The sequence below is a fragment of the Pteronotus mesoamericanus genome, unplaced genomic scaffold (assembly GCF_021234165.1).
Source record: "Pteronotus mesoamericanus isolate MK-2021 breed Mesoamerican mustached bat unplaced genomic scaffold, CSHL_Meso_final contig_94, whole genome shotgun sequence".
NCBI lineage: Eukaryota > Metazoa > Chordata > Mammalia > Chiroptera > Mormoopidae > Pteronotus > Pteronotus mesoamericanus.
The window spans coordinates 30,334,094-30,354,354 of record NW_026555285.1 but is presented as its reverse complement, the minus strand read 5'-3'; the positions used below and the strand labels follow the sequence as shown (position 1 = coordinate 30,354,354).

General features: G+C 38.3%; 1 protein-coding gene and 1 pseudogene across 3 annotated transcripts in view; one reads left to right on the top strand and one right to left on the bottom strand.

Moving 5' to 3' along the window:
* The window catches only part of LMO7 (LIM domain 7), a 205,716-nt gene that overhangs the window by 108,845 nt on the left and 76,610 nt on the right, over positions 1 to 20,261 (bottom strand). For all 3 annotated transcript variants that reach the window (XM_054586443.1, XM_054586444.1, XM_054586445.1), the window contains exon 3: positions 14,633 to 14,702. In XM_054586443.1, the coding sequence (XP_054442418.1) occupies positions 14,633 to 14,702 (70 nt within the window). The remainder of the gene's footprint in view (positions 1 to 14,632; positions 14,703 to 20,261) is intronic.
* On the top strand, positions 86 to 785 carry LOC129081002 (elongation of very long chain fatty acids protein 6-like; annotated as a pseudogene).

Sequence of the window (20,261 nt, the reverse complement as noted above, 5' to 3'; positions counted from 1 at the left end):
CGGGCGCTGGGAGGAGGAGAGCCCCGGAGCGCAGAGCTGGGGGCAGAACGCAGAGAACACAAAAAAGCGCCTAAGATCAGCCCCAATGAACATGTCAGTGTTGACTTTACAAGAGTATGAATCCAAAGAGCAGTTCAACAAGAATGAAGCCATCCAAGAGATGTTGGAAAACTGAAAGAACTCTTTCCTGCTTTCTGCTCCGTATGCTGCCTTTACCTTTGGTAGCTGGGTCATCGGCACCTCATGAGCAACTGAACCGAGTTTGAACTGAGGAGGAGGCCATTGGTGCTCTGGTCTCTGACCCTCGCAGTCCTGGGTATATTTGGGGTTCTAGGAACAGGTGCTTATATGGTATGGATATTGATAACCAGAAGCCTGAAGAAGTTTTTGACCAGTTTTTACAAAGAACATGTCAGCAAATTCTTGGCTTACACAGTTGTGCTCAGCAAAGCTCCCTAATTAGGAGACACAACATGCATTGCTCTGAGGAAGCAGAAGGTGATCGTCTAGCGCTAGCACCACGCCACTGCTGTGCCCCTGCACAGGTTTCTGAGTCTCAGGGAGCTTCCCATGTTCATCGCCTTGTCCCAGATCACTCAGATGCTGTGTCACTGACTACCTGGTGTTCCACTGGACGCAGCATGACCAGTGTCACTCTCAATTTCAGAACACCTTCTGGTCCTCACTCATGTACGTCAGCTACCTTGTGTTCTCCTTCCGCTTCTTTGAGCCCCTACCTCGGCAAGATGAGGAAAACCATGATAGAACTGAGGCGGGAACTCTAGTTCAGGGTCATCAAGAAAATTATAGACAGAAGAAAATGGCACAGGGAATCGCTCATATGGTGCAGCTAAAACAAAACAAAACACACAAGCAATCACAAAACCCAGGCAGCTTAGGGATAATTAGGTTAATGTAACCCAGTAAGTTTATGATCCTTTTTGGGTGAGGACTCCCTCAGTGCACCTCTATCTCAAAAGACTGCTGCTAGAAGTCCCCATTCCCTCTTTATTTGGCAACTTAGGACAAACGAGAGCAAATGTGAACCAGAAGCAGAGAGAGAAATAGAAAACAAAGGCTATTAATACTGTATGAAAAGTACTTACAAGTGTTACATTTCTCTAAGGATGAAAGACATTTACTTGAAAAACTGTGTGAACACATGCACACACAGTCTCTAATGTTTCAGAAACTAAACTGGAGCCAAGAGAACAGATTAAAGTGAAAGAGACAAGGGGGCGTATATCTAGGACTTCAATGCTTTTGGAAAAAACTGAAGCCTTTTTAAGAAAGGTTACTAGTTGTAGCCCCCATGGGAAAAAATGTCTTAATCACCTCTGGTGAAAATGGATGTAAACAACTATATTTCAACAAAGAAGGACTGGTGGATGTCCCTTCACAACACGCCTCAGGCTAGTGAGTTTGCAAAACCGAGCAGGACAGAGTATTTTTCCCAGGTTCTTCCTAGAAGGATGGAAACAATGCAGCTCCGTCCAGACAAGGGCAGTGCTACCTCAGGGCACTCCTGATGGTTTAACCTTAATCTCTGTTCTTAAATGAGATAGCCTTGGTTCTGGCTTTTGAACAGGAGAGTAAACACAGAATAGAAAAGACGAAACTCAACCAAATGACTTGAAAATGGATTCTGTACTGCAAGTAAAAAGGTTCAACCCAATCTGATTCTTGGACTGGGAAAAGGAAAAAGACAGGGGGAGAAGTGAGGGGAAGATCAAGACAATGTGTACCCCTCCCTATTTCACTTCACACATACTGATACTTTCTACATGAAACTCTGTGGTATTGTCCATATTTTCTATGTTTTTGTGACTTTCAAAAATAAATCTGCAGGGCTTTTTCTGATGGTGGGTGAGCACTGTCTCTGCATCATCCACATTCTCTCCCTAAACTGTGTAGAGAGAGGTGTGTAAAGTGCCCTCTGCTGGTCAAGTGGAGATACTTAACAAAAACTTCGTGGGAAGTTTGGAACAGTTGACCAAAAAATGCACCCTATAGGCTTGTCCTTAAAATTTCAAATGATATAAAAAATACACCATATTTTTGGCCAAATCAGAAGACATTTTTCCTGCTTCAAGTCAGCTTCAGAAATTTTTTAACAGAGTTTTGTGTCTTTTACAAGCCCAATAAATGTGTAAACATTCCTAGTATTACAAAGAAGTAATTATGTAGAGTTGTTCAATATATTATATTAGTACTCTAACTGGTTAAGTAATTTAACAATTAGACAAACTAGTTGAAAAGACTGGGGGCTGCTACATTGCATAGATTATACACGTATAACCACACATGTACACACACAGATGTGCAGTACACTGAACTTCAAAGCCCAAACAAATAGAAACACATTTTCTGGCCAGCAGAAAAAGAAACTGTTGCTTATCTCTCTTGCTTTATTTGCAAGTGTACAGTGAAAGGGATTTTTTTTCAGATTTTTATTTTACCTTTAATTGTGCTGTGATTTGTGAAACAGAGTTCCCTGCTTCTCTGTCAGAGATGGCAGTGGCTTTCTCAGCATTGTGTTTATGTGTAGAATTTTAAAGAATACACTTTTATTCCCTTTTGTGTAAATGGTTTAAACAATGAACAAAAATCCATGCAAACCACATCGTGACTGATCAACTGGGAGCAGGGCATGGGGAATGCAGGAAGGAAAACTGTTACATCTGTGTTAAATTATTGTGCACAGCCTATGATGTCTTGACATTGGTGCATATATGAGAAACAATTGATGGGGAAAGTATTTTTATTTTTAGGGTAAGAGCTGACATGAGCTAAAAAGGCAGGTCCTGCTATAACAACTATAGATTCTTAGGATGCAAATAATGTTATTTTGAGTTTTGAAAATACATGAGGTTGTGCAATAAGCTCTTTTTTGAACAGGAAATAAGCAGAAGAATGAAAATGGGGAAAAGGTCAAATTTTTGAAAATGCAGACTCCCCAGCTTCCCCCCCAGACCTGCGGAATCAGAACCCAAATTCTAAGAGATCCTCTAGGTGATTTGAATCTATGTAGACATAAGTTTTCTGGCAACAAACAGCGTAAGAAAGTATTTCCCAATATGACTTGGAGCAGTATTCCTCGTTAGTGCGAACACAAGTCACCCAGGAATTTCGGAGCTCACCATTAGGCCACCATCAAACGTACTTGACTTCTGATGCACTAGTTGTGATCATTCAAAATTATCTTAACTCCCAAGCAGCATAGTAATTACAATATACTCAAATTTGCATTTTAATTATGTAGGTTCAAGTAAGAAAGCAGATTAGACACTTTTTTTTATTATTTTGGAGAGTTCATCCTCTGTTTTATGGCTTAGCTAATAAATGTAAGGTGTGAATTAACACCTATATTTTATGGCTGTGTTATGTAGGTAAACACTCAGAGATCCTACTTCAATAGTTATTTGTGAGAAAAATAAGCAGGTAGTATTTTTCTGGGGGGTTGTTTATTTTTTAGAGTTTCCCTTGGGTCCTTATTTGTCTACAAAGAAAAAGGCTCAGTCATTTGCTGGCTAGTAGCAGAGGAACTAAAGACAAGGAGAGCAGTAAGCTTTTGTCACCTGTGAAAACAGAATAGGGACCAACTAAGAATGCTTGAAAGGAATTCCTGAGCGACACTGAGGGCCCAGGAGATTATATTGTACATGATAATTATGCCAGAAGCTGGTGATTTGATTTTTCTCCAGCAGTGCTTGGCAGAACAGGAGTAAAACCCAGGCCGAGAGAGACAGAACTGAGAGTTGGCAAGACAGGGCAGCAGAAGGTCAGAGGCACGAGGGCTGAGTGCGCTGGTAAAGTGCTAGTTACCCCTTAATCAACCGGGGTGACAATTAACTACACAGACACAGTAAGTGCCTTTGTCAAACTGCAGCATGAAACAAAGTACAGTCTAGCATATTATTCAAATTAAACTTTAGACCAAAAGTGAATACTAAAACGTACCTGCTCCTTTTAAAAAATGCTGAAACTGATGTTTAAGAAGTTCTGACTGAGAACAGATTGGTGACTCCAGAGGTGGGTGATGGGGGGTGGGGAGCAGAGACAAAATGGGAATTAAAGGGGAAAAAACTCTGTTCTCAAATTATTCATATTTTATTTTCCAAAGTAAAATAAATAAATAATTGCTTAAAGAAACATGTCATAATGACACTAAAAGGCATATTTTATGAAGCAAAAAAGCAGGTTTGATGAAGAAAAACTGCGTGGTAACCCAGAGCTGAGAATTCATCTTCCTTCGGCACAGCTGCTCCCACCCGCCTTCAGAGACTCACTTTTACAGGTTGACGCATCTGGATCATCAGATCTGGCTTAAGCCTTCCCAGCCCCAGGGACTCCCTACTTTATGAGGCTGACTCACTTTTCATCCTTTCTATGTCAAGAAAGTCCCAAAATTCCCTCCCTGTAAATGTAAACCACTGTTCCCAAGCCTCTGTGATTACGGAGCCTGAGAAGCCCCGCAGTCTGCCCATCTACAAGCTGGACCCCCAGGAGGGCTGCTGCCGTAGCTCCCGTCCACGGCCAGAGGCCTGAGAACCCAGAGAGTCAATGGGATGGTGTAAGTTTCAGTTCAAAAGCCCATAGGCTCAAAACGCAAGAAGAGCTGATGTTTCCATTCAGGTCTGAAGGGACAAAAAGATTAGTGTTCCAGCTCTTCCAGTAGTTTCCTCTTTCTCATAGGAGGGCCGGCCTTTTTGGCCTGGCCTGGCCTTCAACTAGTTAGTTAAGGCCCACCTGCATTGAGGAGAAAAATCTTTATTCAAATGGAGATTAACATTTGAACTGGTAGATGATGTTTGACAAAATATCTGGACACCCCATGGCCCAGTCAGCATGACACATGAAATTAATCATCACAGCTCCTGAAACTGTTCTTTAACTGGCTTTCCTGCTTCTCTTCTTGATTTCCTTTAGTTTAGTCTTCACACACCAACCGGTGATTTCTTTTTTAGATATAATTCACATACCACACAATTCACCCATTTTAGTGTATATGATCAGTGGTTTTTAGTATATTCACAGATATGTATATCCTTTACCACAGGTAACCAATGATCACTAACAACAAATTTAATTGCTTTTAAAAGCCCCCAATGGCTTCTAATCACACTTAGAAGTAAATGCAATCTACTCATGTACATGAGTACATGTACAAGGGCTTCAAGTCCATGAAGCCTTGTAAAACCCTGGGGCCTACTTCCCCACCTCACTCAGCTCCGGACTCACAGTCCTCCCTCCTGGTTCAGCTTGGTCCTGCCTTGATCCCTTCTCTTTTCCTTCTCACCTGACAACTCTCCCCCGTCCCCATGTATTCCCACTCCCTCACTTCATTCACGCCCCTGATAAAAGGTCAGCTCCAGAAATAAGATGTCCCTGAGCACCTTTTCATACGTGCACTCCATCAATCTCTTCCCATTGACTTTATTTTTTTTAGTGTAATTACTGGTAACTGAGAAGTTATTATATATTGTTCACTGTAATTACTGTCACCTGACAGGTTATTATTAGCCTATTGACTATGGTCCATTGGAAAGGAACTTTCTCTGCCTTATTTGTGGGTATGTCCCAAATTTCTAGAACAGTATCTAGCACATAGTAGATGTTCAGTAAACACTTTTAGGAAGGGAGGGATAATCATGAGCCTAAAACCCATCAAATAACCAAGGCCCTCATACCAGCCTCACACTGGTTTCTATTTCTTATTACTTCATTTGCTTTTCCCTTTCCAATTCTTATATAACAAAAGGTGCCTAAAGAGAGATGTTCCAAATGTTTCTGTATCTGAATAAAACTGTCATGTATGATACAATCCTACACTGAATCATTTTTAAAAATTCTACAAATTAATTATAGTGTTGCTGTAAGAATTCTAATTCATTAATGTTTTTTAAAAGGAGATTGCTCTCAAGGCTGAAAGTTGGCATATAAATGTTCATCTTAGATTGGAAAACAAGCAAGTTTTGGAACTCCCGGGAAGTGCTCCTAAACTTTCGTTCATGCCATGACTAAGAGATCATGGCCAGAAACAAAACAGGAGTTTCCTGATTTGCAGTGCCGCATGATTATGAGGCTATTGGAAACAACTTCAAAGTTGACATTAAGTGCTTAAGTTTACACTCTTGGTGATACTTGCCCTTAATTGGTAGTTGGAGAGAAGTGGAGAGACAAGGAGACTCTTGAAGAAATCTTCTAAAAGTATGTTATAAATAACTTAACCATTATTGACTTATTTATATGTCATTCACATGGAGGTGTTGTGCATTTGGATAGTTAACATCTAATATTTGTTCCTTTGAAGACAGCCAATGCACAATCTCCATTGTCCTCAGGCTTGATTATTGGATAACCCCAAACTACTTCAAGACAGTGATGGCGATCCACAGAAATTCCAGTAAAATATATGTACGTTTGAAAAAAATTATTTTAAAATACAACCATGAAAAAATGTCATTTGTAATGTGTAAAGTGGCCTTATTTTTAGTAAATGCCTAACATTTATGTTATAATCTCTTACACAAGTATAAACAATATCTTAATAAATGGCAATAATAGAGTACTCCTCTACACCTTAAAAAACAAAAGTACTCCATGTTTTTGTTATTTTTGTTTTCTTTATTAAAAAAATGAGACTGACAAACTAGTAATATAAGAGTAGTTTAAATTTTAGCGTTTGAGGCATAATTACACAACGTGTCACAATGGTTCGCCTTTCCTTTGAAAGAAAAACATTTCTTTAGTGTAGTTGTACTCATGAGACCAAGTCTATTGATATCATTTAACTGTCATTGTCTTCATTAGTAAGTAGAAGAAATGAAAACTATATTTTAATAAAATACCAAGGTCTGATCCAACATATGAAATCGTGCAAATACAGTGAAGAGTGAGAAATGAACAAACATTAAAGAGCATGGTGATGTATAGAAACATCTACCTTCCATTTTTGATCAATTGTGAGGAGATCTAAGCCATGAAAAGGGAATCAGAGCTGAGGCGGAACAGCGTTAGGCGCGGGGGCCCTCGAGGCCATTCCCCTCCCACTCAGAGACTGGGATCAGGGAGAGCCAGAGCAGCGCTGTACGAATGCTGCTCTTACTGGCTAAGCAATCCAACAGGCAAGGGTGAGGAGATCAAAAAAGAATTTGCTTGGGGAAAGCCTCTCCCAAATTTGCCAGGTGGAAGATCTCCTCAAGCAAATCTATAAAATCAGCAATCAAATTGAAGAACAGAAAGAAGAAAAAAAAACCCCACTATTGATCTTACCACAGTTATTTTAAACTAGCTCTACAATGCCATCTTGACATGCCATCACTTGTTAGCGGTGTTTTGTATACATCAACATCCAAATATATTCACAAAAGTATCTCACTTATTATCTACCAGAGAGACTATTTTAAACTTGCTCTATAATATCATCTTCACATGCTGTTGCTTGTTATCGGTGTTTTCTATATACATCAACATCCACATATATTCACAAAATATATGATCTCACTTATTATCAACGAGACAGACAAGTCCTCTGAGACATACACTGGGTTTGACCCAGCACAGAACAACCCTCAGTCACCACCATTGCAAGCAAGGCATTTATTGACTGCTTCTCCAACTTTATATCCCATTCTATTACTCTGTGTGTATTTTCCCTTCAACCATACAAAATATACAGCCTCCTAACCAGAAAAGTGCTACCCTTCAATGACAGTAGTAATTATATTTGTACTTCTTATATTATTTCAACTTGGATTTTAAAGAGAGAGAGAAAAAAAGCGGGCTTTCTTCCTGAAAACACTCTGTCCTTTGTTTGTTTGTGTTTATTTGGTTTTATTTATAGAAACACAACACAAACTCAGTGTTCCGTGAACCTCTCCTCTTTCCACCACCTTGACTCCTCCACTTCTGGGGAAAAGAATGGGATAAGTATAGTCACTTCCTGAAGACAGTTTCTAGAAAAGCATGTGATGAAAACCTGGGTAAGAATATTTCAATTATATAGCTGATCCATCAGGTGAATTTTCTATTACTGTGGGAAAGGAAACTCTAGATGTTTCCACAGTGACTTTGACCCAGAATAGCTTGCACTACTTTGCTCACACCCAAGTGTAAAGGAGTGTGAAGATGACTCAGAAATAATTTTACACAGGTACAAGAACCTTAATAATAACCTTGTGAGAAATGGTAGCTAGAAGAGACCCATGAGCGTGCCTTCTTTCTTGAAGTAGCCATTATGGAAGCAAGGGGAGCGGACTCCGGCAGCTGCTGAGGCTGGCTGGCATCTGCATTTCCTCTGTTCTCCAGCATTCCTGAGTGAGGAGGCTACCTGCCCTGCCTCTACAGCCAAACCTTCCACATTCCACTCTTCAAAGTAATCTGGAAGAGTGACCTTTCAGGGCAGAGATGTTCAGATTCAGCCCGTGTTTTTGATGCAAGTGTGGATATACTGAGAATTTTTCTAACAAGCTCCCTGATAGGCACACACATTCACACCAGTGAATGGTTCAAAACGAATTTTCTGAAATACCTTTGCTTTTCAAAGGGAACTGCAGGTGAAGTGGCAAGTGTGAGCAGATCAATCAAATCTATAGTCATTTGGCAAAGTAGCCCATGTAAAGGAGTAGTGTTTACTTTCTTGATTCTCTAGCTCAGTGGTTCTCAATCAGAGATGATTTTACCCCATAGGGGTCATTGGCAACATTAGGAGATATTTTTAGCTGTCAGAAGTGGGGGCATGATGCTGTTGGCATCTAGTGAGTAAGGCCTGGGATGCTGCTAAACCCTCTATAATGCACAAGGCAGACACCCGCCACAAAGAATTATCCAGTCCAAAATGTCAATAGTCATTAGGGCCAAGGTTGAGAGACCCTGCTTTAGCTAAATACAAAAAAATCATTATGGGTCCAAAGTGACTAAGTCTTAGGGTTAATAACTTATGTGATATTTTTTGCACATATTGTATTTCACGCACACTAATACATCGGATGGAAAAGATTATTTTGGTTCAACAGTTTTCACCACTGGAATATCTTGCTTGAACAAAATAATATTAAATGTAAAGTGTATTGAAAAAAAGTTTTTTAATTTTTAAATTAAAAAGAATTATCTTGCCTGCTTCTCAGGGTTTTGTATTGAGGTTGAATCCTTTTATTTCCAAATAAAGTTTTGGTTTTGAGTTTTAATGATTTAAACAGACCCATAATCAACACCAGCTAATTTTGGGGAAGACTCAAACTCTTGTGTTAGATTTTTTTTTTTTCCCCTAACATGGCTTTGTAAAGAAAAGATAAGGGAAAACAATTTCTTTATAATATAAAACTCAGTCAAGTAAGAAATGGCACATCCCTTTGGGAACGTAATTACTGCCTTCCCAAATTAAAAAAAAAATAATCATGAATGCTCCAAGCAAAGCTTTCAATATACTTCTAAATTATCTAGACATTTCTTTCTGCATTGTCATTGCTCATGCCTTTCACACTGCCCTGACTTCCAAGCTAAATATACATGGAAACTGATACAAAACAGAAAGGTTGTAGCTGAAGGAAAGACAGAAAGGAGGAATGGAAGAGAGGTCTTGGAGTGCTATAGTCACTCAGGTTAACAAACTATTACACAGAAATTGTGTAATTCTTCCTGTATTTAACTTAATGAGATGTATCTACTCCACATGAACCTCATTCACAGAACCCACTTGAATCTACACACATGAATTGAGTGACCCAAAGGGAACCAACACTCCCGACCACAGAGCATTTGGCCAAGACGATCTTCTCCGCCAGGAATCACGCACAGGCTGGCCATGCGGTAACCTGGTCTATTCAGACTCTGCTCTTGAGAACCTCAACTAGGAGCCACCGTTTCCAACAGGAAAAAGTAACTGTATGGAATGCAGCTGCCATGCTTATGCTGAGCACGGGATTAACGGATGAAATCTCTGGAAAAAAAAATCCTTAAAATAAAACATTCTACATCTCACTTACCTTAAAATCTTTTCCACTTTTTGTCACTACAAAGACATTAACTGCATGTAAAATTGTTGAATTTTGATGACTGTCTCTGGATGTATCAGTATCGATTTCTTGGTTTTAATAGTGTTCCAGTTATGTGAGATGTTACCATCTGGGGGAAACGGGTGAGAGGCACAGAGCAGAGAACCTCCCTCTACCATCCTGTTTTTGTTTTTTGCAACTTTCTATGACTCTCCCCTTTTTTCAAAATAAAAAGTTTTTAAAAAGCATGTGGTAACTGAAACATTCATCTGTCTGTATTAGTTTTCTAGAGCTGCCATGCTAAAGTACCACAAAGTTGGTAGCGTAAAACAATAGATTTATTGTCTCACAATTCTGGAGCAAGTCCAAAATCAAGGGGTCCACAAAGCCAGGCTCCCTACGAAAACTGAAGAGGAAGTCTTCCTTGTTTCTGGTGTTTTGGTGGCAATCTTTGATGTCCCTTGGCCTACAGATACATTACTCCTCAGTTGCTCTGTGTGTCTGTTTTCACATGGCCATCTTCTTATAAGTGCACCAGTCATGTTAGATCAGGCACCCACCTATTCCAGAAGGACCTCGTTGTAACTAGTTAGATCATCTGCAACAAGCTTATTCCCAAATAAGGTCACATTCTAAAGCAGTGGGAGTTTAGAACTTCAATATATCATATCATGGTTGGGGGAGTCCAAGGGGCACAATTCAATCTGTAACATTATCCCATCAAAGACCTACTTTTAGAACCTATCGTTTTTTCACAATAGAAATCTTATTTATTCATTCATTTAAAAATCTGTAGTCTCCTGTAAGTATCCGTCATTATATTATGTGCTGTGAGCACAAAAAGTACTCATATTGCAATAGGGTACAGAGCGGGAATCACATGAAAACAGGAGAAAATTCCCAAACCTTTGGTTGGGGGGAAGGAGGAAGTGGATGATAAGGTGTTTAAGATACTGTGCACAACAATGGCAAGTTAATAGCAATAGGATGAGGGCTGCCATCCAGGGTAAAAGGTGTACATGACTTTAAGAGCATATAGTGACTCGTGACATAGCCAGGGGAGGTGGATGCCCATCCCGGGTGTCCATGCATCACAGGAACTCTTGCCCTGACTAAAGATGGCAGCTGAAAGAAGGTGAAACATACAGGGAAACTGGCAAAAGTAGCACAGCATAGGAGAAGCCGGATATGAGGTCACATAGGAAGCTCCAGGCTGAGCATTTAAAATAAGGGCGGGCTGAAAGAGTCTGAAAGGGGTCTGGTCTGCCATGAGGTCTGGTGTGTAAGGAGATGCCATGCAGTTTGGAAAGGAGGAGTGTGCCATGAGGTCTGGAGGAAGAAGGAGGAGGCCTGCTGGGAAGCCAGCCTGGAGAAGGTGGCAGGAGAGCTGATGGAGCTGTGCAGGGACCTGCCTAACCAAGCACAGATTCGTAGGAGATGCTTGGAGCTTAACTGTGACTGGGAGAGGAGCTACAGACTTCGCTTCTCTGAAGAGGATGTACGGAGAAGCCACTCTCTTGGGACATGTGCCTCCCTGGAGTCTAGTGTGATCCAGTGTAACCTGGCACATGTTTCCCTGAACCACTACATGAAGGCTGAGAACAACGTGCCCCAGATCCTGAAGGAGAGAGCTACTGCGAGAGGATGGTGACTCTGAAACCCATAAGAGCACCTTCAGGGGGGATAGAGGCCTGTTTACATAGCCAGCTTAAAGACAGATAAGGATATGGGGAACTTCTGGGCATAGTTTTGGCTTATCGCCTTTTAGGGAGCAAGAGAAGCGCTGGGTCTGTGGGAGAGGAGGGCTCTAAGCAGGAGTGTTCTCAGCCCCTGACCAAGGGTGGAGTCCTGTAAATAAAAACTTGTTTCCTTCAACACTAATTGTTGGGTCATGTGTCAAGGCTCTACAAGGCTGAGGCTCCAGGTTTGCTCAGTTACAATATGAAGAGGCTGGCTCAGCTTCTTCATCTTTCCTCTATAAAAGTCAAAATCTAAGCCTCTGACATACTCCTTCTTGAGGCATTCTTAGAGGTCAATCCTCACAGTCCCTTATAACTGCTCATGGGCATCAAAGTCACAGTCTACTGTAATTCTCTGCAGCACATTTATTATCTGATGCTTTCTTGCTCATTTGTTAACTAACTTGCCTAATCCCTGTTTCCCTACCAGAATGTAAGCAGTTATCTTTGTTCCTCCAATATACCCCTATAAACTAGAAACATTTTTGGCCCAGTAGACATTCCATTTTTTGTTAAAAGGATAAATGTACTACAAAAGAACATACGTTTAATATCTCTGTGTCAGACCCTCTATATACAATATCATCCATTTCCATCCTCATAACAGTCCACTAGATAGATGCTGGAGCTCTTATTCACACTTGAAATTATGGCTTTGAGTTTTGCTGTAGCCATCCCAATACACAAGCGTCAGAGGAAGGAATCAAATGAGGCATGGTAACGAGGGCGAATCAGCTGGGCTGTGGTCGCACGTATGCCCCTGCATGCCATCGAAAATACTCACGGCCCTGTATTGGGGAAACCACCCTATTTAATATGCCAGAAGTGCATTTCATTTGGGTTTCTAGCTGGAGATAAAATCCAAACCGGATAGAATTTCTGATTCTTGAAATAGAAATATTTGCAGAGATCTTTGGATTTGGAATTACATTTGTGATTTCATCTCATTATAGAATCCGAAGATTGAATAAAACCTCTAGTGGCAAACAACAAACTACCACAATTCAAATATTCCAAATATGCAGCGTGTTTGAGATCAAAAGCTAATTTCATTTAAAATGCATGTAACTGATCCAAGAAATGATAATTTAAAATCTAAGCATTAAAATATCTAAGAATAACTGAAGCCATTTGAAAAGACAGAGTACTTTCCATACAACTCAAACTTTTAGTTTTCACAGAAGTTATTTCATTAGTTGCTTTCACTTAAAGCTTATTAGTTTATTAAATGGAATATTCTTCCTAGAAAGACTTCAAAACCCAAATTTCTCTCAGTTATTCCTTAATATCTTCTAATGCACTCTATCACTAGAATTAATATACATATTTATATATTGCGATATATTCATATATTGCTAGACAGATATTTTCGAATAACAGATACTCTGCAAATAATTCATTTCTGCCAAAATTTTGCTGAGATTTTCTTTTAGATTTCAATTTATTGGGGTGACACTGGCTAATAAAATCATATAGGTTTCAAGTGTACACTCCTACAATACATCACCTGTGTACTGCGTTGCGTGCCCACCACCCAAAGTCACGTCTTCCATCACCACATACTTAGCCCCCCGACCCTCTACCACCCCCTACCCCCAATGAGATTTTTATGAAAGCTGCATACCGACATTTTGGCATTGCTATGTTTAATTCTTCATTCTTTTAACATCTGCATACACATGGTGGCCAAACAGAAGGTTCCTTAATGTACTACAAGCACAGCTTGACTATTCCAAAGAGAATATGGTTTTTTCTCTTACATTCTAATTATTAGCTCTAAAACTCCAGTGTTTTCTGAAATTAAATTTCACTGAATTCTATCATCAACCTTGAGTTTTAGGTATTTGCTAACATGTTGAAAATGAGTTACCATATGCATTATAATTATAAATTACTTCCAAAGACATGGCTTCACCTCATCATCGGTCTCTTCAAGTGTCTTTTTTTTTTCTGTTTTTTTAAAATGCATTTATTACTTCATCTGTGTCACTGAATTTACATTACTATTATTATTGTTATTTATCCTCATCTGAGGACAGGCTCATTGAGTTCAGAGAGAGAGAAAGGGAGAGAGAGAGAGAGGGAGAGAAAAATTGATCAGTTGCCTCTTACATGCGCCCCATTCAAGGACCAAATTCACAACCCAGGCATTTGCCCTGACCAGGAATCAAACCAGAGAACTTTTGGTTTACAGGACAATGCTCAAACCAACTGAGCCACACCAGCCGGGGCTCTTCCGTATCTTGACTCACCAGAATATTTATATAATGACAATGTGGGGCATTTTTCATATGCAAAATACCAAATTTAAAGCTAAAACTCTACAGAACCATCCACACATTGTCATTTAATGGATAATGTTACTGAGACAAAAAGACAGTGACATGTCTAACATCACATAGGATGTTGGTAGGAATACTATTACCTAAAGTAAAAGAGTTATCAGGGCTTAAGTGTTTTTGCAAATACACTCTAAGGTCTGCGCACTGAGTGAGGGTACTCCCTAAGCAGGAAGCACCAGAAACATAACAACTGATAAACATCGGACCATCTCCCTAGACTGTGGTCAACTAGCAAACAACATATGCAAGAGGAGCTTCAAAGGACCATGATCCTGAACAAATGCAATATGTGGAAGAAATAAGCCAAGAAATGGGATATACGAAGTTTGAGGGCACAAAAATCAAAACAAACAAAAAATAGATAAAATAAAAACCACCAGCAGAAGGGAAACAGAGAGAGGCACTGGAGGTGTAAGGACAGCACGAAACATGCTTTTCTTGAGCAAAAACCCTCAAACCTAATTTATAAAATAATTCCAGATAAGAGAACCTGTCTATGCCTGTCTGTTTATATTTCAAAAGTGAAGAGGTCTAGTATTGAAAATAATTTACTTACCAAACCTGCTATTGGTGTGGACAGCCTATTGATCTTCTTAATGACACCAGGTTTAAGCTTATTAATCAAACTGAAAGTAAAAAAAGAAATAAGATATGTAATTACAAGAATGTCAATGTCAACTTAGTGTTCTTTTTAACATTCTCAAAAATCCTACATCTCCGGTCCATCCCCAATGTTATTCAGAGCCATGAGCCCAGGAGAAAGCAAGCAACCAAGAAAACAACTCAAGAAACAGAGTAAGAACAGCACTGTAAACAGTGGCAAACAGTCCTCTTAGACCATAGAGACACACTTCTATACCCGAAGCCATGTCTTTAAAAATAGCTACTTCCCCATTTATTAAAGAAAGGTAATGTTTGATTGTTGCCTATAGCCTGCTTAAGAATCTCTTTATTATACTCTAGTTCATTTGGCCCTAAGAATCTTTTTTTCTAGTAATCATTTTTACTGATTTTTTTCTCAAATACATCATTGTTTTATTTTATTTATTTGAAGATTGATAGTACTATTTATTCATATTTACCCTTTTACATGAATAAGAAACAAAAATGACTAATATAGCTCTAGTAATCAATAATGTTCATAGGCTTTTCTCAGGGTTCAAAGTACAACATGCATATATGGCTATATGTGTATTTATGTAGACATTTTAATGTCTGAGTGTAAACTGATCCTTTTTAAAAGGTAGTTTCAAAACTCTGTATATGCCATTTTGCCATATTGAAAGGGTGCAGTGGACCTCATCCTAACAGCCAACTAGTTCTCATCGGTAACACACTCAAGTCCATGACTGATTGCTTTGTCACCACAGCAAACAACGGAATGAAAAATTAAATTAAATGTACCAGAACTCCCCAAAATAGGCTAACGGTTACCTCAGAATCTAATATTGAACAAATTTATGTTGCTATGACAATCTATAGAGATATATGTCTCCAGACTCCAGAACACAAAAAAAGAACATAGCTACATAGCTTTAACAACTACAACTTGGAGTACACTTTTTGGTTCTAAATCTAGATTATTGTGAATTCTATTTTTTTGTTGTTGTTGTTGATTACTAATTCCATGCCAGGGCACAGAGAAATTTAATACTATAATAATGTGTTTTTATTGATGCTAGCTTGGTGAATTAATCATTAATCATTGCCAGAAAACAATAACTTGAAACAGTGACTTTCTTTTTTTAAAATCATATTTATTCTGTTATAGTTGTCTCAATTTTTACTTTCTTATTCAATAATTCATCCACCAAAAAAAGTACATTTTTTAAAAATTCTAACAGAACTTCACTAGGAAAGCAGATAAAGGAGAAAAAAATCAAACATTCTTAATTTACCGGTCTCCTCTTCACAGTGGGCGACAGAAAAAAAAAATTCTAACACTTGTGGAATGTCACTCCTTCAACATTCCAGAGATTTATATACACAATTGAGTGTGTTAAAAATAAAAAAGACAAAAGTCTCAATTTAATAACCTTCAGAATGCCGTTTAGCAGGATTCAAAATGACAAAACAGTGGCTTATGAAGACTTAGTCGGGTGAACAAGAGGTGTTTTTCTGTTTTCATAGTTTCTTTACACAACGATCTTTAGACAATTTAACAAAACCGTCTCCTTGTCTCCTTGACTTGAAGCATTTCCTGGAACTGGAACTGTTAACTCCTTAATTCCCAATGTCTTATTTGTGCACAAAAAGCCATGTGGGAAGGATTTCTCCCTTCACAAATGGTTCATTTTTCTTTAATGACTAGCTAAGTAGCTAGAAAAGAAGTGAGCAGGTTTATAAAGAAATGAGGGTTTCGAATTAATTCTAGCTGTTCCCTATGAAATGTACGAGGCATTTCTAAAATTCTGTTAAAAGCAGCATTCCTGCAATGCATAAATCTTGTAACTGAAACATTACGTAACAGGAACGTAATCTGGCACAGCATCAATCAAGAAACAGATTTGTGGCTTTTGACCACTAGGTTGGCAGTCACTTTCCTATAGTAACTTGGATCTTAAATAGAACCTTTAATTGATATTACCACATATTGTTGCGTTTAATGTGTTCCCGTGTATAATGCGTACCCACATTTTTGTGTGCATTACACTTGGGATTGTATTATTATACATGTGGTATGTAATCATTATACCCATGTATGATGAGCATTCTTATTCTTCCCTAAAAAATTTGGGCAAAAAAAGTGTGCATTATATACAGCAAAATACAGGTAAATATTAAAGACCAATGAGCTGCGGCAACTTACAAAATGTTGGGAAAAGTTCCACATTAGTTGTCCTTGTTAGAGAAAGAGTGTCATACATTCCTTCTCCACCCATTTGAGTCCCTGCGGGCTTTGTCCAGATCATTCAATTTACCTGTTTACTTCACTTATTATTTTTGTCATTACAGTGTTAGTAATATCGAGAGCATTCTTTAATATAGTTTCTGGGATGGATAATAACACAGCCTACTCTTAATTAAGTTAGCCAAAGGAAGTAAGGGATAGAGGTAAAGGAAACCGCCAGATAAATGTTGTCTCCCAATACTTAGTTGACTTCTTCTTCATCAGAAGGTTCCAGAACCGTGACTTAGAAGCAACATATACATGGCAGACTGGAGTCCTTCTCCACTCCTGAGCCTCCTAGGACATGTACAAACATGGAAATAACCACAGGGACAACCCAACACTCTGGATATAACACATAAACTACCCTCTAAAAAGTCGAATCACTTGAGAAAAATGCTGTTTCAATTTGTCAGCTGTTCAAATGGCATCAGTTCTAAGACTAGAATATGGAGAAAATGCACATACAGTTTTGGCAAATACTGAACATTCCATCAAATTATGAGTCATGAATAATTATTTTCATGTACAATTAAAGAAAGAACTTTTAGAATAATCTTAATAGGGAGGAAAAAAGGTTTCATAAAATTTCAATTTCTGTGACATTTAAGTACATCTAAAGGAATAGGCACAAAGTGTTATGTAAATAATATACAAGTGTCATGTGAGAGAAGTACTACTCTCTTTTGCAAATAAAACTACTTTGCATATTGAGCCTTCAATTATACATGTTCCTAAAGGCAACATTGATTTCAGGTGACTGGCTGTAGTCAAAACTGAGATAACATGATAACCTTCTCGTTGCTTGTGTGCACACGGAACTAAAGGCAGTCAAGGGACCATCTCATCTGCCACCTCCCCATGGCCCGTCCCTCTAACTCCATGTAGCGTTATATAGCTGTTCCACCACACTCTACACAGCTTCTCTCAGGCCATGGCATAAACTTGGTGCTATGCTGTGATGGCCCTCAGGAGTTAGCTTTTTTTGGTAAGTTTAAAACTAGAACAGAAAACACCCAGTCATTTGGTATCCCCCCTAGCAGGTGCTCTCACAGCGCTGCCTGCACCCCCGCTCCTTTGGCTCATCTCTCCAGGGCTGTCTTCTTCCTTTTCCTCTTCTCCCCCAAACACTCCTTCCAAGGGGAGTGGAGTTGCACAGCAACAGAGCTAGAAAGTTGGCTGTGTTCCAAAACCTTGTCACCGGTGAACGTGACATGACTAAAACTCAGAAGTGAGACTCAGAAAATTGTCCATGAGACTCAATAAGATGTCCGGCTTGGTTACAGAAGGTTTTAATTAGAATTTGATGTTTCGTCTGTTATTTTCCAGAAACTAGTTCCAAATGTCAAACCTTATTTTCCCCTTTAGTAGGAAGCTCTTCAGCAGAGGTACAAAATGTAGGGACATCTTTTGACTTCCTGTTTCCAAAGATATTCCAAATGCACCAGAGAAAATGACATCAACAAGCACATCAATCCACTGAGAGTGAACTTTCTAAGCTACAAATTATTTGGTTAGTCATTCACACATACATCTCTAATTTCTTCCTGTCAACCGCAAATATATATCCTACAGTAGGCAAACATTTCCTATTAGTAACTCAAAATTTTTTAAAAATATAATAATGATATTACACATTTCCTTACAGATTAAAGAGCAACAATATATGTTTTATCTGTGTTTTGACATTTACTCATTTGTCTAGCTTTCTTCTAGAAGCAAACTTTACGCAACAAACATTTGAATTCTTACAAAAGGCAGAGCACTGTGCTATGATCGGTCGCAGAGTAGACAGTGAAGCTGCTCAGCACACACACAAGCATATCCTTTCAATCCAAACAGCATCTCCTTGCCCTTAGCAAGGTACCTGGCATTCATCATGTGTTTTAAAAATACTGGTTAATATCTACTGTCTCATTTTTAACACAGAAATTTTTCTGTTAATAATTCAAAACCTCCACATTCTTTAAAGAAATAGATTTAGACAGACTTTATGTTTAGTTTCACTGAAATACTAGATATGTTTGGATTTTTTTTTCTTTCTTTCTTTCTTTTTTTTTTTTTTTTTTTTTTTTGCTTCTGCCAACAAGGACACCTCTTATTTTTCTGTTGGCAGGTAGTCAAACTTCAATGTTCTCTCCTAATCATCAAATGTTGATCAAGAGAGTAAACTCTCTATTAGATATATTAATTGGACTGGTTATCATTTTTAACACATAAGCTGTTTTTTACTTTATTATACTTTCCATAGAAATAACATACATCTATCTATAGCATGAATTTTACTGACTGAGTACAGTAACATCTGTGGATGAAACAGAATGTACATTAAAACACTCTAAAGAAAACAATCCCATTCACAATTGCTACAAGTGAATAAAATAGCTAGGAATAAACCTAATGAAGAATGTAAAACGCCTGTCAGAAAATTATAAGACACTGAAGAAAGAAATTGAAGAAGATACAAATAAGTAGAAGCACATACTATATTCATGGATAGGAAGAATTAACATAATTAAAATGTCCATACTACCCAAAGCAATCTATAGATTCAACACAATTCCTATCAAGATACCAATGGTGTACTTCATAGAACTAGAACAAGTATTTCAAAAATTTATATGGAACCACAAAAGGCTCCACATAGCAACAGAGATCCTGAGAAAGAAGAACAAAGCTGGAGGAATTACTCTACTTAATATAAAACTAATCTATGGGGCCATAATAATCAAAAAAGCATAGTATTGACATAAAAACAGACACATAGATCAATGAAACAGAATAGAGAGACCAGAAATAAACCCACACCTTTATAGTCAATTAATATTCAACAGAGGAAGCAAACACATACAATGGGCAAAAGATAGTTTATTCAATAAATGGTGTTGGGAAAATTGGACAGGTACATACAGAAAAATGAAACTAGACCACCTTCTTACACCACACACAAGAGGAAATGCAAAATGGATAAAAGACTTAAATTTTAGACCTGAAATCATAAAAGTCATAGAAGAAAACATAGGCAGCAAAATCTTGGACATTGTCATAGCAATATTTTAGCTCATGTATATCCACAGGTAAGGGAAACAAAAGGAAAAAAAAGGAACAAGTGGGACTACATCAAACTAAAAAGTTTTTGCACAGCAAAGAAAATCATCAACAAAATAAAAACACAACCCACAGAATGGGAGAACATATTCACTTATACGTCTGATAAGGGGTTAATACCCAAAATTTATAAAGAATTTAAAAAATTCGACACCAAAAAAACCCAAACAACCAAATTTAAAAATGA